The sequence below is a fragment of the Pholcus phalangioides genome, unplaced genomic scaffold, assembly GCF_987345545.1.
Source record: "Pholcus phalangioides strain wild (caught in Gottingen) unplaced genomic scaffold, Ppha-v1.0 ptg000015l_1, whole genome shotgun sequence".
NCBI classification, from domain to species: domain Eukaryota; kingdom Metazoa; phylum Arthropoda; class Arachnida; order Araneae; family Pholcidae; genus Pholcus; species Pholcus phalangioides.
In genome coordinates this window covers 21,332,611-21,359,433 of record NW_028301608.1, presented here as the reverse complement: position 1 = coordinate 21,359,433, position 26,823 = coordinate 21,332,611, and the positions used below count along the sequence as shown (strand labels likewise).

General features: G+C 39.6%; 1 protein-coding gene across 4 annotated transcripts in view; it reads left to right on the top strand.

Moving 5' to 3' along the window:
• LOC149075668 (putative monocarboxylate transporter 5) overlaps nucleotides 1-20,635 on the top strand; it is a 34,854-nt gene extending 14,219 nt beyond the window's left edge. For all 4 annotated transcript variants that reach the window (XM_089243156.1, XM_089243155.1, XM_089243159.1 and 1 more), the window contains exons 5-7: nucleotides 263-1,022; nucleotides 7,462-7,587; nucleotides 19,421-20,635. In XM_089243156.1, coding sequence (XP_089099282.1) covers nucleotides 263-1,022; nucleotides 7,462-7,587; nucleotides 19,421-19,641 — 1,107 coding nt within the window. In that variant the 3' untranslated portion in view covers nucleotides 19,642-20,635. The remainder of the gene's footprint in view (nucleotides 1-262; nucleotides 1,023-7,461; nucleotides 7,588-19,420) is intronic.
• Nucleotides 20,636-26,823: the final 6,188 nt, after the last annotated feature.

Genomic DNA, 26,823 nt, shown 5'->3' with positions numbered 1-26,823 from the left:
CATCGTATATGCTGATAACTGTTTGCACCATTCGGAAATTATTCGAATATTCTACTCTACAAAGCTGATTAATAAAGTATGTCCTAATGTTTAGCAGTTACACATGCGTCAACTGCGAAATAATTAGCGAATTCATGGGGGAAGGGCTGCTATATTTTTGTAGGTAGGTTCTATAAGAATCACCTTATATTTCTTCCTATCTTTTTTGTAAATATTGTTATTACATGGTAAAATTGAATTTTGAAATTTCCATTTCTGTCAGGTCACCAGATTTTTGTCCATAAACGGCAAGCTCTGCCATATGGTCGACATCTCTCCTGCTGGGAGTAATAACAGCCCGCCCCCATCCTACAGTGAAGTAGTCGGTGAAGACGAGAGGATGTCCTTCCTTACAAATGGCGTCAGGAAATCACCGATCAAGGTTCTTCCAACAGTGAGATCAACAGCAAGCTTCAGACCCCTGAAGGACAAAAGACTATCCCTACGCGATGACTACCTCACCAGACCATTCTACCGTAAGGACATCTTGTACAGCGCTAGTCTGATCAACCTCCCAGAATTCCAGTCCCAGCCGAACATGAAGCAGTACCACGCCAGCGTTACGATCGTCCCGCAGTACTCCGACGATCCCAGCGAGAACGGCTGTTGCTCTCCGGTCATGAGAGAGACATTCAAGCAGATGCTGGACCTTTCGTTGTTGAGGAGCCCTACATTCCTAGTCTTCAGTCTGGCGGGGTTCCTGACACTTGCTGGGTTTTTCGTGCCTTTTATGTTTATAATCGACCGGGCCGTCATTTCTGGAGTACCGATCGATCAGGCGACCTACATCCTGCCGGCCATCGGATTCACGAACACGGTCGGCAGAGTTTTCTCCGGCTGGGTATCAGACAGACCTCAACTGGATGCTCTGACCATAAACAACGTTGCCTTGATGATTGGTGGACTCGCTACCATACTCAGTCCCTTCCTGAATAGCTTTGCCTTGCTCATGACTTATGGAGCTGTGTTTGGATTCGCAATAGGTAAAGCATTTCATTTTGTTTTCCTTGTGTCATCTATTGTTGATCTATGAGTGCACTGTTATATTGAACAATGTAGTAGTAATAAGAATGTATCATATACAGGGGGATTCTAAATTCATGGGCCCAAACTTTAAGAGGTGATATAAGGCTCCTAAACAAGCATTCTTTGGTTATAGAATGTGCGGTCGAATCGCAATATAGCAAAGGGCGTAGAGGGTGTTTTCAGAAAGTGCTCAACAGCACTTCGTCTAAAGCAAGTATTTGCTGCAATAAGTGCAACCATTCGAGAGTGCAGGGTATTTTGTAATGTGGTAGACCTTCTCGTCTGACCGCTGTGGTGGTCACGTGGTCATAGTGACGGACTCGCATCACGAGGACCCGGGTTCGAACTCCACCGTCGCCACGTTGGTGGTCGACTGCAGTGGTTTTTCTGTGATTTCCGACTTCTAGGCACTAATGCAAGTCAATCTCCCCGTTGAGAAGCAACAGACCTACAACGGTACAATTATTCAATCATTACACTTCACTCATATTTACTATAACAGGCATCACACTTAAATAAAATTGATTTTAGGTTCACGATACGTACGCGCACATTCCACACACATGTACCGATTCACTAGAACTTCCCCAGAACAATATGAACGAGATGTATGCGTGGTTTATTAGTAGTAGGGGGCCTTCTCGTAGTGCAGCAACCTGAGTAACACAAGTCATTATACCACTTGATAATTGTTTGGCGCTGCGTAACCTTCGTAGTCATTGCACCAATAAAAGAACAAAGTCCAATCCGAAGGTGCATATTCAGCCTCGAATGACACTTATTGCAGCAAATCCGTCAGAAAAATATGATATTGGTTTTTGGTGAAGTGTTGATTACTCTAAAAACACCCTCTACCACCGTCGCTTACTGTTGTAATTAGACCAAAAATGCTGGTTTAGGTGTCTTTTGTCACCTATAAAAGAGTTTGTCCCATGAATTTAGAATCACCCGGTATAAAGTGTACAGTATTCAATTATTAACCAATTACTTGGAAAAGAAAACTTTGCTGGAAGAGATGCTTACAAGCAAAATCGGTATTTCTTCAAGGTGCCCTTAAAAGGTAATTTAGTTGATAACAAGACACTTTGTCTAGAACATTTTCAGTTGCAGTGAAATAAACCTAGTTGATAGCGTTATTGAGCTTATTTAGTCCTGAGAAGGACTTTTTTTTTTTTACTTCAAATACAGACATACAATTAGACAAAAATACAAAAAAACACAGTGAACGTCCAAATACAAAACCATTCCGGGGTGGGGGGCAAAGAACATGTACTCAATGTATGTGTGTTACCATATATACCATTTTTTTTAGTGTATTTTAAAATACCAGGGGTGCTCAAATGTCAGCTCCAGGGGTGCCGGGGGGGGGCAACGCCCCCTGCCCCCCCCCAAATGACTGGCCTGTACAAACAATACATGTAGACCAAAAAACGATGAAGAGAGGAAAAAAAATAAACATACACTTTGTGACCCGTAGGGATTTTGCAATCCTTTCATTAGGTCTAGATGGCATACATAATTTGAAGTTGGGAGGGACTTCTAGATCAAATCTTTGTGTCTCTTCAAAGAAAGACATTGGTTCGCGTCGTGTGAGTAACGAAGCCATTCGATAGATCCAAGGGAATTTGGAGTCACTGAGGGTAAGCACGTTATTTCCAAACTGGCAGTTCGTGGTCTTGAAACCATACATATTGCTGTGTATAAAGTGCAACTCCAACAACAGAGTTGCATCATTTCGTGAACTACATTCCAGATGTGGAATTTCTGGAGAAAAGTCATGTTCTTTTAGCATAGCTTTGTACGAAAACTGAGAGATCATCTAGCAAGTATTTAAGGCAGTGGTTCTTAAATAGGGTCCAAGGTCCCTCGATGATCCTTGGAGAGGTTTTGGGAGGGGGGGGGGTCCGTGATCTTCGATGAGGCAACCATTAATTTATTGTTTTTACATTATTATATGCTGAATGGTATTCTGTGAAAGGGTCTTTGGCCTTGATCTCAATACTACTAATTAACACCATACATGCATTTCGTACACATTCCTCTGCGGAATTCCTGAAGAATCGGTACAGGCCGGAATGAGTGTTCTAAGTGTACGTGTGGATCCTAACGTATTTATGTTGTCTGGGTTGAGTTTCTTTCCGTGTTCTGCTCTTGCTATCATCTGTGCTCCATATTTTGAAATGAAGATGGTAAATGCTCGAATTTTCCAGGTATGTAACCGTGATCGCACTAGCAGAGGGGGTTTTCTGGCCTTCGTCTTATTAGCACAAAGGTTCTGTGGAACACAACGTATTGATTTAATACACAACCTCTGATTTATGGAGATACTAGAGCAGAGAGTGGTTAACAACCGGCGACAGAGCCTGGGTGTCTCGCGGTTTCTCCAGTTCTCCAATGGTTAACAATCTTTTTTCCCTTCCCGCACCCCTAGAGCAACGCGACTTACCTTTATACACCCTCTTACTCCTAATAATAGGTTTACCTCTCCGATAATACTTTTTTATCTGTTAGAAAATTTAGGTTTTTTTTGTGATTGAGTACATAAATTATCCAATAATTACGCTGCTGGCCACCCAAATTGCAACACCAAGAAAGACAAGAGATATCGCAACAATATTTATTTTGTAGATAACATGTTGACCAAGCATCAAATGATTAAATTTATAGACTTCTGTGAAGTGTGGTTCCTGCCAAAATCAGTAGCCAGAGTAGCCGCCATTGTTGGAGATCACCGCTGCCACACGCCTCGCCATTGATTCAAAGAGACTTTGGATGTGTTCTTGGGGTACAGCAGACCAAGCAGCTTCCACGCGTTGCCAAAGTTGATCTGGTGTGGCAGCTGGGGATGTAATCTGGGTCAATCGTTGAGCAACCATGGACCACATGTTTTCTATCGGCGAAAGATCCGGAGAGCGAGCTGGCCAGGGAAGCAACTCAATTTGGCGATTGACGAAGAACCTTTGGACAATGCGTGCCACGTGTGGTCGCGCATTATCCTGTTGAAATATGGCTGTGGGCAAGCCCTGAAGGTAAGGAAGGACAACTGGTTCCAACACCTCGGAGATGTAGCGCTGGCTTTTTAAAGTACCGGCAATGCGTACTAGAGGAGTGCGAGAGTGATATCCAATACCGCCCCATACCATAATACCCGGTGCAGGACCAGTGTGGCGGTGCATAACGCAGCTGTTCAGCATCCTCTCTCCACGGTGTCTCCAGACTCGAATCCGACCATCGTGGTGTTGCAGACAGAAGCGTGACTCGTCAGTAAAGACAATTTCATTCCATTGTGCTGTTCACATCCTTCTTTCATCGCACCATCGGCGGCGGAGACGTCTGTGGTTCTGCGTCAAGGGTAGACGAAGCAATGGACGTCTTGCGGACAGACTACTCTGCTGTAAACGGCGTCGAATGGTACGCGCAGACACTGGATGATGCGGTACAGACTGAATGTGCTGTGCTATGGTTCGTGATGTGGCTAAGCGATCCGTCACTTCCATGCGCACAATACGCCTGTCATCACGTGAAGTGGTGCACTGAGGTAGATGTGATCGAACACGTCGGTCCATCGTACCCTCCTGCATCCAACGATCACATATCCGCATTACAGTTGTTTGGTTTCGTCCAACACGACTACCGATTTCCCTGAAAGATAATCCACAATCTCGGTAGGCCACTATCCTTCCCCTGTCGAACTCGGATACTTGATCAAAAGATGATCGCTGTTTTCTACGAGGCATAATTGATCGTTTTTTTGAAAAAACCACAAGAAAAACACAATTGCCGTACTTCAAATCGTCAAAATCTCCAAGTCTTAAATAGCGCTTTGAAGTGGCGCCACAGGCGCGCGTGATGTGCGCCTGCGCTGAAATTCTAATCATTTGCATATCTCACCTCCGCTAATGCATGTTGTAAATTTCATATTATTTGCATGCTTCCTTCAGGGTGTTGCATTTACGGTGGCCAGCAGTGTAGTTTCTATTTTACTTATTGTTTTATGGGCATCTTTTTCTCAGCCACCTCGTTGGGCATTTTGCCTGTTGTGGCGTTGTATTTGTATTTGTATAACGTCTTTTCGGCTTCGTTAATATTTAATTCTGACTTATCAATTTACATTGATAGTTCAATAGTTCTTCAATCAATAGAATAATTCAATTTGATTCCAGCCGCAACAACTACAGTATAAATTAAAGTTTCTTTGACACTTGACTGAATTTTTTGACGCTTTTCCCGATTCATTCGTGTTCACGACATTATCAATTCTAAGCACATGCTAATAACACGAGATACCGATACAAACAAACCATGAAATATCTTAAGTAAATAATGACATTTTTTTTTCTCAACCGAAATGTGGAAAACAAGTACGATCGCTAATCGGAAAAGAAACTTGTGCAAAATTCGTAAGACACATTTCTGCGAGCAGAAGTCAGAAGATGAGGCGTCAAAATATTAGTGTGATTCATATTTCTTTTAGGACTTGAAAAATAAATTTTTATCATCATTTAAATTTTTCTGTTATATATCAGTCAACATGTATTTTTTTTTTTATCTCGCACCCCCAAAAATGCTGTCCCACACCCCTGGTTGGGAACCACTACGCTAGAGCATGCTTTGTAAGATCAGATCTCATTAAACTTGTCTCAAATTTTCTGATCAGAATCAGAACTTCTGATTTTTATGGTCACTGAAAGTTCTTGCAAGCAGTTGTGTACTTTCTCAACATTTCAAGACGTTGGTTTCTATAATTTTATTTTCATAAGTTATTCTAAAAGAGAAATATTGCTTGAGCACATTTTTGACGATCATATTCGAAGTAAACGAACATTTTAATAACGTCTATAGCAGGGCTTGACAAATCGGAAACAAAATATAGGCACCAGCGATATTTTTTGTGAGTCAAGCATGATTTTGTTCACAAGAAAAACGGTCATAAATAATGTTTTTCCGACTTTTCCGACTACTCCCTTCTTATTTTAAAAGACACGCACTCTGTCATGAAATCAAAAAATGTTGTGCTACTCATAGACTGCAGCTCAGCAATCACATACAGAAAAATTTTATAGCCAAAACAGATGTTCTAGTGACCGTGGTAACCTGGCCGCTGGGATTTGTAAAGCAAATGGTCTATAGCAAAACTACATTCGAATCAACACTGATATGGCATTTAAGATTTTGCAGACAATATTGGAATCCAAAATTTTTATCACTCTGACGATAGCTAACTCCTAGTCTGCGGGAACGGTTGGAGAAATAATCCTCTCAAAACGGCAGTGAAAAAAAAAAAACACCTTATTTTCAGTTGTCTTTGGTGAAAGATAGATGGCACTCAAACTCCTACGTTGCAAATATAGTAAAACCTATCTACGACGGACACACTATCAGACGGAAACCAGTGTTCGCCGTAATGAAAAAAAAAAAATAGTCTCTTGGTTGGTTTTTCGTGCACCTTTATAAAACGAAAACCTGTGTGAAATGAAATATTATTGACGTCCAGTTTCGTACAGGTTTCACTGTATAATACAATCGTAAAAAAAAGGTGGGATACAATCAAACAATCTGGGTTTCGAACACATAATCAACGACGAAATAGTACTTGGTGGGCATTCAGGCACTCAAAAATGTACATTTATATACATTATACATTTTTTACATAGTGTAAGCAAGTCTATTAGGAGAAAAAAAAAAAAAAAAAAAAAAAAAAAAAAAATATATATATATATATATATATATATATATATATATATACACAGTCAAACCTCGTTAATGCGTTAATGAGTCACTCTTGGGAGAGCAAAAATATGACTTAGTAAGCGGAGTGACGTGTTAACCGGGTGACCGGATCACTTTTTGGAAGTCCCAATTATCCTCAGGCAGGAATTGGCACAGCTATGGCCTACTCCGTTTAACGAGTCACTCCGCTTATCAAGTCATATTTTTGCTCTCCCAAGAGTGACTCATTATCGAGGTTTGACTGTATATATATATATATAAGCCTACGCCATCTATACGCCATTTTAAGAACTTGCTAAAAAGAAAAAAAAAGTTGAGATCATCACAAGATGATTGAGCAGGTTAATACGCTGATCAGCTGGATAGCATTCCGAGGGTAAAAAAGTATACAAAATCTTTCACAGATTTTATAGAAACATTTTTTTCCTCCTACTAAATAATTTAAGTGTCTCCTACATTACTGAAAAAAATATATTAGCATTGGTTAATTCTTTAAAGAGGTTCTGCCGGGAAAAAGCAGAAATTCCTATAAATACTTCTTATATTCGCAGCTATTTCTTTCATGATGATATTTTTATAGCTATTAGTATGCTTCTGAATGTTTTCCCGAATGTTGTTATTAGTTGGTGCGCAGCATTATTCTGACATGTTTGTTTAATCTTTCAGCATGCTTCGCAACATTAAGATCGATCATAATTGTCGATCTTCTCGGATTAGAAAAGCTCACCAACGCTTTCGGCTTGTTGTTAATGTTCCAGGGAATAGCATCGATAATCGGTTCTCCAGTAGCCGGTAAGTTCACAAAATTACGTATTATTATATTCTATATGATATGCTTCCACCAAACCGTTCGGTCACTTATGAACAGTTTACCAAACGAACTCTTTCAGTTGTGAATAACTAACAGAATTTGATAGCTTTCGGTATAGAAATCGAAGTGGGTTGGGGGGGGGGGGGGAATTGAATATCAAATAAATGTTAATCAAGGGAAATGGAATACAGTAGTAATACAACAAATACGGGTCATATGGTCACATTTCTTACACGTACCCATTTTACAAATGTGACCCACAGAAATAATAAAAATTCAATTTTTCCTCTAAATTCGATTTTACTACATCTTGAAATGTTTAAGAGCAGTAGTCACCGACATGGTTTAAACTATAGTCACCATTTTTTGATAAGAGGTCGACACGGATTGGTTAAATTCAGATTTTTAACCAATGTATGTTGATCTCTTAGCCATAAATTGTGACTACAGTTCAAACCATGTTGGTGAATACAGCCCTAAAACGCACAGAATGGTCTCCTTACGTTTTTTTTAAGGTTTCATCATTCATTGATAACCAATATCCGACGAAATGGATGTTCTTTGTGCCCTAATTTCTTGGACGCGATGCCGCAATTTTTTTATGCGTTTCATTAAGAACCAAAACTTGACTTTTGCACTGTTTTCCCTTCTCTTCTTTGAATGTTCACTACGTGTTTTCTCTCTCTTTCTGATGTAATGCTGTTTTTTTTTTTGCTCATTTCTCTTTTGCCCTCCCCGCACCACGAAAACTCTGAATCGAAATCACCAGCTCGTATTGCGTCAATTGGTTAAAATAAAATCTTTCATCTGATTTCCGAAGGTTCAAAACCAATCGATGGTTCGTCGATTCAGAACAACAGATTATTTTTGGAAACGCAACAGATTTATCTCCCGATTAAAAGCCACACACAAGAGGGGAAAAAAATAAGATCTGTACTGAAAATATGCCAACTTTATAATCTCGTTTTAATCATATCTTTTTTCCTTTCATCATTTGTAAGCGAGAACCGGTAGCTGTGATGGTATATGTACACACACTGTATCATCATCATCATAGTCACGCATTGCAAGGAAACTGAACGTTTCAAAGCGTCGATTGATGCGCGGGGTTATAGTCGAAGATTATTTTATTTTTCTCACGCGATCTCAGATCATCCTGATAACGAGAAGGCTCTGGGACTTTCTCTGAGTCTCTTGTACTAGATAGGAAAAAGTACGAGGGTATGTTTCTCAATAGTGGCTAAACTGGAGTAGACAGTGTCATCTGAACGCGTGGGCCCACCCGGTTGTGGCCCGGGAGGAGGGAGCCCTCAGGTGCATAGAAGGGCATCATGACTATGAGACCTGCTACTTTGGTTTTTCGATGGCAAATATGTAAACTGACGACGGGCTGGTAATTTCGGCCGCTGTGGGTTGAGCGGCCATGGTGACCACTATCGGCGTCACAGTGGTGGTCGACTGGTGTTGGTTTTCTGTGGTTCCCGAAGTCGAGGTGCAAATGCATGCCGATCTCCCCATTGAAAAGTCTCGCCACAGAGAGCAACAAGCCTTCAACCGTACAAATCTTGATTATTACACTTCACTCATATTTCGAAAAATAGATAGCCACATTATAACAAGCATTACACAAAAACAAGCTTCACGGTAGGTTCACAACACGTACACACACACATTCCAACATATACCAATTCGTCAGAAGGTCAGCAGAGGAATATGGACAAGGTGCACGTGTGGCTTAGCAGCAGTAGGCTAGCAATTTCAGCCAGATATAGACTCTCTGAACACCACTTGCCCGGTGCCCACTAAATTCTTCAGACGGTCCTGGTAACGGATCCTGGCAATGCCGTCCATTTCAAAAAGATTCACTGCATGGTACCTATATTGCCTCAGTGCACAGAAGGATTTTCCCTTCCGATTTTATTGCATGCAATAGCGACAAGAACAAAGACTACTGTGATCTAAGGAATTGTTTCTCAAGTTTTTCTCAACTTTGCCCCCCTCCGTCTTATCCAGGGCCACCCCTCACTCTCATTCATGAGTGGGGCTCTTTCTACGTATTGAATTGTTTTTTTTTCCTTCTGTAAATTTACAGTGAACGAAAATTTTATGGTTTTCTGGGGCGAGAAGTAACGGCTTATATATTTACATACCTACTATCCTAAATCATAGTACCAGACACCATGTCCGAATAAGACCCCCCATTTGTTAAGATGGCCCTGGACAGTTTTCCTGGATTCTGGAGCAGTCACACTGTTTCTTAACGTACGCCACTTGAAAGAGTTATTTCTTCACATCTTAATTTTTTTCAAAGCTTCCCGTGGCCTTCTTAATTACCTGTGTGTGTGTTATTTCTCTCCTTCCACTTTATTTGTGCCTCCCCGCTCTCCCATTAGAACATCTCAGGATTACGAGGTGGTCATATGGCTCCAGGTTGAGAACCCCCCGATCTCCTGATCTATGCCATCTATAAAGGACAACAAAAATGATAAAGAAAATTCCTTTTTTGTGTTATCTTGATCAATTTAATTCTTTAAGTGGTTTTTGAAAATTTTCCTGGTCCGTATTATAAATTGTCGCAGTGGAAATCACTAAACCCCCTGCAAGATGCTACACCTTTTACAAGAAGAATATTTTCTTCCGATTTTATGCAGCTGAAAAGGTGCTTTCTCCCTCAAAAACTCCGAGAATAATAAAAGAAAACAACCGAGGAAAAGAAACACTGACTTTTTTACCTCTTATACAGTCAACCAACGCCGGTTATTAGTATCCCCGATAATGTTATCATTTGGGTATTGTTATCACTTTCGCTAAGAACGGAACGGACCAATATCATCACATGGGGAAAATATTCGTTTATACATAGTCATTGGGACTTAAGACTTAATATTATCAATTTTTTTCCGTTGAAAGTTCTTTTTTTTGCGCATTCTGAAGCCCAAGTAGATAGATAGATAGAATCGTTCACAACCCCGCACTGATGCAAAGCAACTTACTTCCGTTACCTCAAAGGAGGCAGGGTTGTGTCGGAAAAATTAGCAAAGATTATTAGTAGCGGCCCCTTGCCCCGTGCTCGCAAGTTTCAAATCACTCGCGTCGTTCTCCCCATGAAGACAGCAATAAAGTCGATGTAACGTACAAGCCATTTGATTAAAAATGGATAGCTGAACCCAGTGACAAGGGAGAGAAATCGCACGTGCGCCCAGTGGCACATAAGGCCTGGAGACAGCAGCTCGGGATTTCAAAAGAAGTGAGGAGAAGACTTGTGTGGCAAGAAACAAAAGCCTAAGGTTTAACCAAACTTATTCTCCCCTCTAAGTTATCGTTATCAGGCTGCAAGGCTGTGTAGGAAGAGGCTAGAAGATGTTTTCTCCTCCCTGTCCTTATTGACAAACATTTCTGTACTTTTTACTGTCGTAATCAGTCTGTAGTAATTCGCTTTTATCCATGTACGTGGGGAGCTGCTTTTGCAATGGCCTAACTATAGTGAAGTCAAATGTATGGGGAGGAGGAGGGGGGAGCCATTTCTTGTTCAGCTTCTTTCAGTTCACCAGATTCAAATTTCTCTTTACGAGAGACTTTCTCAAGGGAATCTATATGACGTATATATTGTACATTAAAAATATGTATGTATCGTAATTCGCGTGTGGTATACATTAAACAGTTCCTCTTTCTAACGCCTCACAATGGTTTTTTTTTCTTTTAAAAGAAAAGTCCCTATTTAGAATAGAATTAAAAAAAAGGAACTATTTGCAACCAATCACGTGGGAAAGGAAAATAGAGCTGTCCCGTTTTATCAAAACCCATTTACCATACAAACCCATTGAACCAAACGGAATATATGGTCACAGTAGTTACAAACGGAACTTTTTCGGATATAGTTATCATTTGGTTATTGTTATCAGAAACCCCGATTCCTGATGTGGTCACATTAAGCGGAGTGGATTGTACTGTACGCATTTCCCTATACTACCCAGGGAGAGGGCAAAAAAAAAAACCTCTGTCTCTCTATCTCTCCCTTCTGTTTTCAAACTTTGTACAAAAGCTGACTCCGCCCACTGGCAGTTGATCTGAGGTTTTTTTGGGGGGCGGGGAGGGGAATGGAAAACACATCTGACTGTCAGAAAAACACACACACACAATGTGGTATCTGAGCTCGGCATTGCCGAAATAAGGAGGGTTTCGAGGCGAGATATCTCATAATTACCGAAGTAAATGGCATCAAGTTAGATGAGATATTTCGTCAATACCTTGTAGAGGTTAAAAATGCTCATTGAATGTCAGTAAATCGGAATATCTCTTCAGAGATTCCTTGTTCCCATCTCCCAAACCCCATGTGCCCTCTCCAAATGTCGATCCTGCGTACGCCCATACTCATCACGGCCATATCGACGAATCTGTATTAATTCATTTCCCCAAACTTATAAGAATTACCGAATTTCTATAAGGAAACACGTCCACGATATCCTCGAAAGAGTATGAAGTTTTAGTACCAGGTTATCCTTGGACTCTTCCTCTCTAGTTTGAAACAACCTTGCGGGACATGCACATGCGATGGCACTTAAGCTATCAAAAAAAACGGAAAATACTAGGATATATTTCGATGTTGTTGTTGTTGTGTAAGAGAGAGGAAAAAAACCTAGGTTTAAATCCTCTTTCAAAAAAAGTGAGAGTCTAATTTCACCAGATCCTTCTCGTTCATTCGTTTTACGACCATGGGATTCGCGTATGAAGCTGCTTTTACTTACATTCGGGACCGTGTTTTGTAGTACCACCACCAGGTAGGTCATCATAGCAACAACAACAGCTACTACTACTACTACTACTACTGCTACTACTCTTCGTTCGTCTATAGGACACTTTACTTCTCATCATAACGTTTCATGAATATAGATGGCTCGATGATATTTTGTAGACGAAACCGGAATCAACCGGTTTATTTATTAAATATGCAGCACAGGTCTGATGTCCACGGTCTTTGATGGAAAATAATATTTACGTATTTTTCTATTACGACACCGCCCTTTCTCGTAATCAGTTATTATCGTATTTACTTTGAGATTTATGTCCAAAAATTAATGACACATCCAAGATTCGTGTGAGATGTAAGCTAATAAGGGGGAGAGACATCTCCACTATAAAAATACGCTTCCATGCAAAAATTGTCCAAATTTGGACTGAAAAAAAGTGTATTTCAAATTGAAGATGTTTCAGGCCCTGCAGAAAATTGTGTTCGTTTCTATTGGCGCATTTTCAGCTTTCGATGTGGTTTTTTTTAAAAATAACATTTACGTAAAAACTTTATGGCAACATAAAGAAGTTGAAAGTCTACTTAAATGCCCAGTTCAGCTTTCATCGTAATCGGTGTATTTTGAATATTTATCCAGGTTGTTCAATACTGCTGATCAAAACTTAAGTTTCAAGATTATAATATTGTATCATTATTTTATTACAACTGTAGATAATGCTTCTCTCTCTCTCAAATTTCTGTGAATACTTATGAAGTCTATAGAGTGTTGATGCTTTAAGTCAGTGACTTTCAGTGGGGGGGGGGGGAGGTCATGGCCCCCCTGCTGCCCTGGAATGTTATAAATGAGCCACAAGTGGAAATCAATGAGAAAAGAAAGCCATGGAAGGTAATTAGGGGGAGGGGGACCCACAGTTAGCTTTAAAAAAAACACAGACGGGAACCATTTCTTGGTAAGAAAAGTAAGTACTAACTGCTTTTAGAATCTGATACAAACCTTCCCGCCCCCCAAGAGGAATGCTTAGGGGGGGGGGAGGCTTTGGCCACCAGACTAAAGCCTGGGGTCTGGTAGATTATAGAATTTTTTACAATTTTAATTTACTTAGTAATCAGTTTAATCGTTTATCTACCGACGGTATTTTAAAGTACCAGGTTTGATAATTTGTTACGTACTAAGTAATTGTTCGAAAAACAGTATTGTTTTTTTTTATTTACAACTGAAATGACTTTAATTTTTAGTCTTTAATTGTAACTAAAATGACTTATTAAGTAATTTAGATAACAATTATTCATTGTTATATTTTTATTTCTATTTCTTCTTCTTATTCAACTTTTAAAACTGTAGTAGATAAAGGATTAGTATAAAAGAAATAAGGAAGTTATCCCTCCTGGATGTAGGAGGACCCTGGTTGAGACAAGGGGGGGGGGGCACAAGAAGAAAATGTGGTTGAAAGGGGGTGGGGCGTATGGACGAGGAGAAAGGGTTAAGAAACAATGCTTTGCCTGAATCTATAGCTCGATTAGAAGTTTTGAATCCGAGAATTTCAGTTTAAAGCTGCATAAAGATGAAATGTCATATCAAATGAATTCTACAAAGACAAAATTTTAATATTGAAATTGATGTTTTTAAAAAGTAATTAAAAAAAATTGCTTTTAATTAGAGCTGGGAATCGATTAAAAATTTTAACTGGTTAATCAAAAAATTTTAATCGATTAATCGAATTTTAATCGAATATTTTCAAATGCTATTCATTCATAGCAAAACGTAGTGCAAGCAACTATATCAATTGATGCTATAAAAATATATTCGATTTATTTCACGCATCTATCAACTGAATGGATCTAAACAAGTATAGAAATGGATTAAGAAATAAGGACGGCCGTTTGAAGCTATTTGATATCGCCCTCCTTTTCCAGAAACATGCATGTGCAAATTTCTAGAACTTGGAAAATGACTTTAGAATTTTTACTCTACCCATGTTACTTTATGTAAGTTGTTCTCTTAAAATGTTTCGTAAAATGTGTTTCAATAGTAGATACACATTCGCGTTTCTGGCACAACTTAGATAGCAAAATAAATGATCCAACCAACTGATAAACCCAAAAGTTAAAATCTGCTCATTAATGTCTCTGCCATAAAGGGGACGATATGCTGAACATGCTTGTCATGTTCTGGAATTTCTTAACTTGGATCTTGTTTTTTAGTAATTTTAGAAATCATCACTAGTTCCCTTTGAATCGACTAGTGTTTCCTCATTTAAATACGATCACTTACCTGATATGTCATGTATAGGAACATAATTTAGGACATTTAATCGGTTTAGTCAGATAAATGAAGTCAAATTATAAGGAACTTTTAATAAAAATTTTAATCGGATATATCGAGTCGATTAACTAAAATTTTTAACCGCGATTAACAATTGATCGATTAACCGACCCGATTAATCGATTAATCGTATCAGCTCTACTTTTAATTGGAAGAAAATAGAAGTACTTTAAGCAACAGATGTGAAAGCTCGAACTTTAATGTACGTACTTAGAGCTTTCGGGTCTCGACACATTAATAATATTTGTGCAAAATCCCTCGGACATCTATATCAAAGATATCTAAGATCTCAAAGGCGTTGAAATGATTTTTTGATTGAGGGTCAAGATGTTCGCACCCTTCTTTTGCCTCATAAAAATAATAATAAGAAGAAAAACTGCTCTTATTTGTTATTGATTACGAAGACCAGAACTTTGTGAAAAAAAAAACCTTCGGAAATAAATACACAAGCATAATACGGAGTACGATTCCCAGGCGATACGTCGATGAAAAACAAGATTAAAGATAGAGAGACGATCTATGTTTGTGTGAAGAGATCGATTAATAAATAATAAAAAAAACAACTTATTTAGGATAATGACTTTGTTTATGTGCATATTAAAGTCTATTGCCGAGGATGTCGACATTTTTGTAACGCCTTTTTGGTCTGTGGCTACCGTTTACTCGTTTCCCGCCGACAAAATAATGATAAGATTCATCTGCGCATTTTATGTATTGAATGGGACATGGTAGTCGACGTAAAGACACAGATATGGTCGATGAATTTGTTTTGATAATTTGCTGTAACAACTAATAAAGAGCCTTGTTTATTGATATCGCGCGATTATGAGCCCATTATGATTAGAAAACAGTCGTAAAACGCAGTAACGGACCATATAACCTCGTGGCAGAATCGTGTCTTTTACCATGGGTCCATTTCACCAAACACCAACTCCGGTCATATCGCTCTATTGCAATTTACTGTCATTAACAAGTTGGGCTGGAAAAGAAGGCACCATCTATCGGTAGTCGCCTCAACTTCGTTAGGGACAACATATATATTCTTTTTCCGGGCCGAACCTGGAACCTCACAGCAACCTTCACGGTGATAGACGAGCATCTTACCACCACGCAATCTGGCACTTTACCATGAAACTCAACCACTCATGTCGATTGTACGATTTACGCCAGGCGTTCTTAAACTTTTCCAGCCGCGACCCAAAATCTACAACAAGGTCAGCTTTGTGGTCCACGCTGTTTGTTCTTCGAATTAACTGAAACCAGTGACGCAAAAGTTCCTTTATATCAGTGGATTCCTATGACTCATCTCAGCCCCCCCCCCCCCATGAATTGTTTCGGTCATGACCCATAGCCAGTGCCGTCTTAAGGCATGGACCCACCCGGGCACGGCCCGGGGGCCTCAAGAGAAAAAGGGGCCTCACAAAAATTGGATCTGGTTGAGATTTTCGAAAATTTGCCTCGTAGGGCCTCACAAAAATCATTTGGCCAGGGGGTCCATGATGCTCTTAAGACAGCCCTGCCCATAGCTCAAGAATCCATGGCTGTACGACCCATCTCGGAAGCCCCAGTGAATCAAATTTGGGTCGGGACCCATACCTCAAGAGCCCTTAGCCACTGTGCGGTCGTGTGGGCATCATGCTGGGCTCTCGTCCTGAGGATCCAGGTTTGAAACCCGTTGACGGTACAGTAATGGGTCGGTTGAAGTTGGTTTACTGTGGTTTTCGAGGCACGAATGTGCGCCGGTCTCCCGTTTGAAAATGTTTCTCCACAGAGAGAAGGCAGACCCACAACACGATACTGACATAACATGAAAATTCAAGCATTTCCATCTTTACTTCGGAACATGTAAGGCAGATGGCAGCAAGAACATGAAACAAGCCCAACTCGACAACATAAATACGTTAGGGCCACACATACACCCAGCATACACATTCTCCGGCATGTGTGATTCGTTAGAAAATCCGTAGAGGAATGTGTACGAGGTGCATGTACGGTTAAGTAGTAGTAGCTCGAGAGCCCTTGGCTATTAGTGGATTTGCACGAACCATTTCGGAAGCCCCTGCAACACAAGGTTGAGTGGTGACCCATAGGTTAAGGACCCCTAATTTTCGCTGATATTCCAAAGGAAATAGTTCTGTCCATAACCTCGCACTGCATCGGCTTGCGGTAATTTTCAACCATTTTATCTCATGGAAGAGTCAGGTGGAATCGAATGCCGTCGTAAAGACAGTGGTTTTCAGTCTTGGGCCATCCAAACTCCCTTGAGATAATGGGATATTCCAATGGGGTGGACCATTCACCGAAATCTATTGGGAAGGGAGCCATTTCAGGTGGTTAAGGAGGGGGGCACAGATGGCTTCTTAAACCAACTTGCGATTGAATTTATATCGCCCAAAATGTTTTAAAATAATATTTATCATCGGAATTTAGTTCCGCAAGTGTCGCTCCTGTGTTTCTATTGGTAGAACATCTCTAGGAATTTCTACCTGATTCTAAAAACCAGTTATTTTTTCCCACCGCATATCACTGAAATGATTCACATCTGTTTTCTTTAACGATTCACCGTGGCCCCCCTTCCCAACCCCTTAACGACCACGGGCGAGATATCTCCTCCACACGCAAATAGAAGAAATTCATATTCCAGCTCTTTCTGTCTCTTTATCTCTTCTCTCATCATCACGAAGCTTTCTTCTAACCCTATGAACGGAATTGGTTTTTTCCGTCCTCATCTTTCCTATACTCTTGTTTAGTGACTTCCCCCTACATGTAATGTACCTTGTAACAAAACATTTATAAGAAAGAGAAAACAAATAGGGGAGAGTGAGAAAAAGAAACTACTGAAAAAGAAATCTCGATATTATACACTAATCTTTTTTCTTTTTCATTTCTATTTCTAACGGGCGAATAAGGAAACCAATTTTTTGAGTTTTATCTCCGATGCTTCGAATACAGATCATTCAAATTTGTTATCAAAAGCCTGTACATGAAGGGAGGTTAACCCTTTCAGACCCCGAGCAGTCATTCTTTTCGAATTTCCAAAATGTTTTTGCATTTTTGATACTCAAAAAATGTATTATAAACCATACACGTCAGAAAATCTTTATGTTTTTAAATTTCCAATTTTTTTTGAAGAAATAATTAACTTCGTTCAAATTTTTTTCAGCCAAGATGATGCAAGGTATATTCATATTCACACACAATTTTTTTTTCCAAAATTTATTGCTAAATTTTATGTAATAAATTACACTTTCCAGAAGAGGTGCTTTCTCCCTGAGATTTCAACTTCAAGTGCTGCTCTTCGATGAAAGCCCCCAAAGTTCATATCACCATATTTCTAACTCAAAACTTATAAAATCCTTTAAATCAGAGCTCAACTCCTTGAGGTCAAAAGTAAAATTTCTACAGAGAGAAAAAGCACCCCCCCTCTCCGCCATTTGTGGCACCAGGGTTTTAAAGGGTTAATCATCCGCAATGTGGCTATTCTTTGAGTTTATTTTCACCCGTGGTTCCTATCACAACACGGAATCACCCACTGGTTGAAAACCTATTGGATAATCGACTTTTTATACAAAATGACAGCTACGTAGAGAAGTAGTAAAATTTTTCTCCTACATTTTTATATGCAATTAAGTTTGTATATACTCATTTTTATTTCTTATTCCTTCAGTACAGAAGGTTGAAGAAACACATCCCTCTCGTTTTGGTATATTAGTACGATACACTAGAAGAAATATTTTGAAAATCACTAATTACAGTAGACTCCGGACTATCTGGTCTAATGTGGCGGAAGGGCGGTCCGGATAACAGAAAAGTCGGATAGGCCGGAGTTCTATAAATACAGTACTCACTACCTGCCCCACCCATTTAACATCAAAACATTCGAGCGAATATAACCGATAGGCTCATTGGTTCGTTTTTCAAGCTTTGTGAGAGATCTTTCATCAAACTTTTATAGTGCAATCCCGGCCTTGATGAAAAATGTAACAGATGCGCTCGTTAGTTGTTTTCCCAAGTTTTGTAAAATTTTTTTATCAAACTTGAAAAATGCAACCAATGAGCGTATCGGTTATATTTGAGCGAATGTAACCGATGAGCTTATTGGTTATTTTCCCAAGTTTTGTAAAAGATTTTTATCAAACTTTCACAGTGTAATCCCGCACTTCTGAGATGTTCTGTTTTAAAAATTTACTGAACATTGAACATTGAAGGACCGGTTCAAGGTTCAGTAAATTTTTAAAACAGAACAGCTCAGAAGTGCGCACAAGGCCGGGATTACACTATAAAAGTTTTAAAAATTTACTATACAGGAAAAAAAGTCCAAGAATATAAGAATATAGCACATATTTCAAGATAAACTTTATGATGTCTAATTTAGTTGCAGGAAACATAAAATCACGTACACTGTACAGGCGTATTTTTCAATGGACCCCGAGGGTCTGTAGAATCATTTTCATGTAGTATTATTGCATGAAGAACACATTTATTATTGTGAAATTGTAATTAACTACTTTTTGTAATGATATACAAATAATAATAAACAAAACAACACATTTGGGACTTCGTGGGGAGGCAGAGTGGAAATTGATTTTCGCTAAAGGGAGTCCGTGGTGTCTTAACTTTCACTGACGGGGACACTATATCAGAAGGTTGGCAATATTGTAATTCATAAATGTATTATTATTTTTAAACTAGGCCGGATACTCGAGAGTCTACTGTACTATTATTTTGCTTGTATTTTCTACAGGAATGTTCTACGATATAACTGGAAGCTACGATGCTTCGTTCTACATATCCGGATCTTTGATACTCCTGTCTGGCTTGCTCGGATTTCCTCTACGTTGGATATCCAGGTGGGAAAAAAGCAGGAAAAACAGGAGGAGTTCCTCAGCAGCCGGAATCAAGATAGTCATTGGTGACTTCGAAGAAAACGCCACAACAAACAACCATCAAACGATTGAAGTTTGATTCCAGGGACGATACACATTCATACAATAGCGTTTTTCTCATCCTAGAAAAAACTAACTTCGGAACGTCGCATCCAATTGTTTTACGAATTGAGAGGTGAACATTTCCAAACTTCACAACAATGCACAAGACTTGAAAGATGTGTTTTACATAATACACATTACTCATATTGGATAGTCCTGTTCCGAATATTCATAGGATGTCAAATGAATTATTTATTGTTATACTGACAGTCATAAGTGTTGCCAAAAAAAAAAATTGTTGTAAATATAACTTCATATACATTTCCATTTTTTTTTCTGCCATTGTGTTTGAGATACCGTTGGCTGGCGGCACAAAGTACTAGGGACCATTCGGGCTCGGGAATCACAGAAATTCGGCACGTGATTTTCACGCCTCGTGTACGCATTTTTTTTTCTTTACTGTATCAGTTGTGTTCACCTTGAGAGAAACACAGATATTTCTCTCACAGTAGAATCTGTATACTTTTTTTTTTCGAACATTGTCTTTTGTCAATGTCTCCGTGTATAGACGGGTTCCTTGAGGAGTGAGAATAATCCCATCAAAAGAACTTTATCCCATGTTTCATACGCAGTGGAAATATGCTCCAGAGTCTAGGAAAGTGATTAGCGATTAGCCGAGAAATGAGCTTTTACGGAAGAAGTCCTCACAAGGGCAGAATTCGGACGAGAAATATGATGTCGCCTCGTGCCCTGTAATCGAATTATGTGATAAGACTGTCATCAGGCAAATGTTGAAAGCATGCCAATGCAAGTTGTATTTACATTATAATCGATTGCGGCTTTGCAGTTTGATACGATGCGTTTATAATGTTGAACGGGAATAGGTTTCGAAACTTATATGATGGGGGGATGGGGGGAAATTTGTCGATATAATTGTGCCATAATCAAAATGAAATTGTGTATTTTTCAATGAGTATATAAATGTTGATTTTGTTGTGAAAAGTAAAAATAAATATCATGTCTGGATCTTATCATTATTGATCATAATATTTATTCACGTTTATGTTGTTTTGATTTTCGGTCAAGTATCGATCATATTTCTGATACTTTGCATCATTAGAAGCTACATCAAGCACCTTCAACTATCGTGGTGCTCACTGAAACACCCAAGAGTATTCGATGTCTGATTCCGTACTCGATAGGTATTGACGGTATTGACAGAATCACCATTTACAATTCGCATTCAAAAAGAGGTACTGATTTGAGTCTGAGCTAATTCAAAATTTGCGTTACGGATGCTCTTCTGATAAACGGCATAAACAGTGCTCGTGATTCGAAAAAAGCTGAAGAACCTTGGGTTGCATAGTCACCGTGAAGTACACGATTGATTACACAGAAATACACGAAGTTTCCTGGTTTTCTCGGGGAGCTAAATCAATAACAAAACATCCTAGATGGATAAACATGGCCCCACATAGCTGAAAAACGCATTATTTGGGGAACATTGCAACCAACGTGAATATTCAAAAGTCATTTGTTAAAGACGAGAAACCATTTTTGCCGGACGCTGTTGGATAGTTTTCACACTTTATCGAAGTTTTAAACAAGCTCATAATTTATTTTGTGTCGTACTGGGTACACACATAAAATTCACTGGAGATAACGAATCTTGTAGGTTCGTATTGAGAACACCCAAATATAGACGGAAAACTAAATTCCAATAGATAGATTTCAAATGCCATGAATGTTTCTTCTTTCAATTATTTAATTTATACTGATGTATCAAATCTAGTAAAGACGACATAAAAATTTCAACTTCAAAACAAAGTTGCGCATCGCATGCGGTTGCTCATCGCGAAAGCTTTCAGCAAACAAGCTGTCAGACAAAGCAGGTGGAGTTTTCAGTGGAAAATAAAGACTAAAAACAAAACCTTTTCTTTCACGTATCGTTGAATTGAGTCACACACAGAAATATTTCTGGAAACGAATGACCTTACGAGGACGCGTGCCAATAACGGTACGCGATGAAAACAGCCACCGGTTGAAAAGAACACAAACAAAAATGAGCTGTCGAGTGTGAGTTTAACATGACCTCTCTTCTTGGAATCATATTCCGATATTACAAAAAGAATATACATTTCCATTTCTTGTTGAAATTACATGATATTCATATCCTCAAAATGTTACGGAGTCTTATGATGAAAAAGACGAGGAGGAAATTTTTAGCAGAAAGCTTCAATATCGATTTCATTCCGTGTCAGTGATTGATAATATAGACGTACGTATATTATCAATTCAGAGAAATTGACAAACGTTGAATAAATTTACGCATGATTTGCAGAAAAGCTTTCATATCTCAAGACTATAGGTGCTGGCGACCCATCTAGCAGGAGCCCGAAGCGTTTGAGTCATACCTGGGGAACCCTTTGCTCATATTTCGGCAGTGCGACCCTTTTACAAACCCCATTGACTCATGTTCATATCGCGACCCATCCCTTGATGGTCCCTGAATGTAAGTAGAACCCTGCGACCCTCTCCGAAGTGCCTGCTAAAGAAGTTTAAGGTCTCAGCCGCTGTGGTGGTCGAGTGGTTATAGTGCCGGACTCGTGATGCGAGGATCCGGGTTCGAACCCCACAGTGGTGGTCGGCTGAAGTTGGTTTTCTGTGGTTCCCAACTTCAAGGCGCAAATGCGAGCCGATCTCCCCGTTAAAAAGTCTCGCCACAGAGAGCAACAGTCCTACAACGGTAAATCATTCAACCATAACACTTCACTCATAGTTAGTAAAAACTGGGGGCAGATGACAGCACTACACATAACAAGCATTACACAGAAACAAACTTTACGTCAGGTTGCACTACACGTACACGCACATTCCCGCATGTACCTATTCGTTGGGGGGTTCCGCGGGGGGGGGGGTGCATGTGTGGTGTAGCAGTAGTAGGTAGGGGCTCGGGGATCCATGATGTTCTTAAGTCAGCCACCTCGTTGGGCAATTTGCCTGTTGTGGCGTTGTATTTGTATTTGTATAAATCAGGCACAAAATAAATTGAGACCTTTCTCCCCCGAAATTTCATAGGAGAAAATAAACATATATACACCCTGTATATTGCAAACTCATGCAAGTAATTTTCAGGCAGTATTTACAGTTTTTATATCGGATGGGGAGCGGGGCGCGTCTGGTAATAAAAGTATTTACAGTTTGATTTTTTGTGGTTCCCAACTTCGAGGCGATCCCCCCGTTAAAAAAATCTCGCCACACAGAATGCAACAGGCCTACAAAGATAAAATATAAACATACATTCCGGTGCCAATCACATTCCCATCACGTTCATCGCAGCAATTCATGATGAGACTCAATTCCCTTTGAGATCAGACAAGGGCATGACCGCAACTAGGTACTTTGTCAGCTGAAGCAAGCACGCATTTTGGCACCCCGTATAATGTGGAAGGAACAGTTAAAGGGTACATTCAGTGCCCACTCTGGTTCAGCACTAGGGGCATCAGACCAACACCCACTAGAAAACAAATTCTCTAGTAGGTGTTGATCAGACCCACCTTCTGCTCCCCCCCAGTTATGTCCCTGGACCGGGTTGCTATGAATGATCACCCGACCACACAGTGGCCAAAGGATTCTTACTGTAATAGAGTCTTTTGAACGGCTCCACAAAATGAAGTCGAATTGGATTGAGATCCAATTCGGAGTATGGACGGCAATCGATGCCAGTGCCAGCCACGTTCCCATCATGTCGATCGCGGCAATTAAGGATGGCACTCAATTCACTTCGAGATCAGACAGGGGTTCCGTAAAATATTAGAAATTCTAATCGATAAGAAATTTTATTTAGGGAAAAAAATTCCCTCAAACATTACTGGTGGTATAGTATCTATAATTGCGCATGACAGAAACTTCATTCACGTATTTATTTGTGAAATTCAAGTGGTATTTAAACAGTAAAAAAGCAAACAACATCAAGGTTATTTCCGTGTTCCCTATAAAATTCAAAGCAGGAAAAAAAAACGAGAATTTACAGCAGTTATTATTCAATCGACACGGACCGGCAATGTCCAGAATATCAATAACTCTTCGACATATTCAATCTCATACAAAACTTCCAGTTCATCATAATGGTAAGCACATATTTTCGATAGGCGTTCAATCATTTATCATTATCTGAAAAACTTGGGTCTAATGACAGAGAAAGGGAGAGAGAGAGAGAGAGAGAGAGAGGGACCATCTCTCTCTCTCTCTTATGGTGTCTCCATCATTTGGATGTTGCAGTAAATCATCTATGTACGGTGTCTCTCTCTTGTTTTGTATCTGAGAGTGTTCCCAACTCAAGGTCAAGGGCGAATATTTAAAAAAAGAAGAAGAGAAAATACTTATATGTATATGATATTTATTAACATGAATAGAGAACTTGAGCGCGAGAGAACGGGGCGATTGTGTTTTGTATTCGCAGGTGCGTGATGATTCCGATAAATCAAGCAGATTTATTGGTACCACGTGCAGAATTACGTGTAGTGGAATATTCCATCTAGGAAAAGAACCATACGTGTCACTTATTTCAGTCTCATTGCGTATAAACTTGCCTAGAATAATAGCTAGAAATACAGCGTGAACGAGAAAACCTGAACATATTTTAAAAATTTACAGCAAATCAACAAATTGACACGAAAAGGTGCGCAATCGGGACTAAAATACTCATCGTGTCTAGAGGGGTTTTTTTGTCTTTTTTTTATAAATTAAAAAAAAAGTTCAAACTTCGCTCATAGGGGACGCTGTAAAATGAAAAACTCGACATAACACAAAAAAATGCAACACAAACTGCGCATACTGAGGAGCTTATTTTCGAAAGGGGTTTATTCACTTCGGAATTTTTCATTCGTGACATAATAAAGCGGTTGTCCTATTGGCGTTAAGGGATTTTTTTTTTTCAAAACGACACATTTCTCACAAGCTCTTTCAAAGTCGCATTCCACAGTAGAACCTCTCGTTAACGGACACCCGTGGGACAGAAAATGTTGCCCGCTAATGAGGAGTATCCGTTAATGGATAATAAAATACATTGAATCCCGTCGATGTAACTCGAGAAAGTGTCCGTTAGTGGAGGTGTCCACTATCGGAAATGTCCGTTATGGAAGATTCCACTGTAGAATAATCGTGTTTCTTGTTACCCACGAGAGAACAGTAAAGCCCCGTTTACATGGGAAATGGGAAAATTCATTTCATTCAGTTTTGGTGAAAATTCAAGGATTTTCACCAAAACCGGTTTACATGGAGGGAGACCGGCACTTTAATTCCACTTTCTAGATGTCGTCATAGATAACATGGGTCGGCTGGTTGGTTCAATTCGCCGCGCTAAGGATTATAGGAAAGGAGGTTACAACTCCTCAAGTATCCCCAACAAAGAAGGGGCAATTACTGCTCTCCATTTCTTTGGGAAAAAGTTGTCAAGCGGGTGCTAGAACTCCCAATGCTCTACCGCAATATTACCCGAGTAAGCATTATCGGTTACATGCACCATAAAAGTTTATATTCGCTTCCAATGTAACCGATACGCTAATTGGTTACATTGGAGCGAATGTATTCAAAAAAGTTGTTTTTCAAATTTTTGAAAAATCTTTTATCAAATTATTTTTATAGTGTAAATCCCGGCCTAATATTGTTTTTTTTTAGGCCGGGATTGCACTATAAAAGTTTTATAGAAAAGTTCTTTCATAAAACTTGAAAAATGCCACCAATAAGCGCATCGGTTACATTCGAGCAAATGTAGCCAATAGGCTTATTGGCTTTTTTTTTTTTTCAAGTTTTGTGAGAAATCTTTTATCAAACTTTTATAGTGTAAATCCCGGCCTTAGAATCTATGCCATGCATCTTCAACCAGTTGCTCGCGAGCGCCACGGTGCTCCCTGAAGCACCTAGAGTGATCGATGCTCGTGTCCGATTTTGTGTTCATCAGCACTTGATCAACGTTCCAATTCAACACTTTGGCGCCAGCAAAGGGGGGGGGGATTATAGTGTAATGTTGCAGGAAAAAACGTAAACCCCCCCTCCCCCTGAGAAAATTCTGTGTACGCCTATGTTTGTACTAATTGCATTCAAGGACTGAAATCATCCTGACGACATACATTCGTATGTCAAACTTGCTGTAAGGGTGCTCTTTTATTTTATGATGGGTACAGGCAGTGCTCATGACTGGGAAAATATTGAAGATCTCTGATCTATGGCTTTACTGATGGTGATGAAATATTCCATTGCATAACAGTGTTTTTTGAGTCTTTATCAGCAATATGCGTTGATTAACGTTGGATAATAAATCTGAGTTCATCAGGTTTTGTAATTTTATTTTACCTACTAGATGGCAGCACTAAAAATTTCAAATAACATTTTTTTCAATTTTTTGCGTTTTCAAATTAGCGTTTATGATTTTTTTTTTTACAACGTAATTTTTTTTTCTTCAAAAAGGACCGTATTTCATGGACAGTGTTATCAAATTGGTTATTTTCCAATTAGATCTGGTCCATGGGTGGAGATACGGGGGGGGGGGTGTAGGAGGGCGTTGCCATTACTTGTGTGTCAAAAAGGTGGAGTCGACTGATCTAATGTATAAATGTATTGACAACATCATCATCGTGCGCCCCCCCCACTAGCAATAATGATCGTGACCCCCCCCAGACTTCCAAGTCTATCTCCGCCTATGATCTGATCTTATATTTAAGGTCATTTAGTTGGAAACAATACCCATCTAGTTGCTACAGTGGAACCCTCTCGGTAACGGACATCCATGGTCCCCCACATCCTGGAGCAGGGCCCCTAGGATGGGATTTTTGGCGGGTCCCCAGACCAGACTTATCATGGGCCCCTTTATAGTGAGTTTATGGCGTGAAAAAACAAAAAAAAACATGAAAATCGTCCCGGGCCCCAGGGCTGGAGCCCTGTCAGCCTCCCCCTTGTGGGGGGCTATGCGGACATCCCACGGGACCAAAACTTTTGTCCGCTATTAGGGGAGGTATGATACACGCTAGAACCTCGTTTATGCGACTTTCACATTTATACGACGTTTTGTTTTTTTTCTTTTTATTAGACTACGTGAAAATACGGGAATTTCCCGGAAAATACGGGACGTATACTCATTCAAATAATGGCTGAAATTAATTCTAATTGTTTTAAGCCGGGTTTCTAGTTGTTTTTAATGAAGCATCTAGTTGGAAAATTT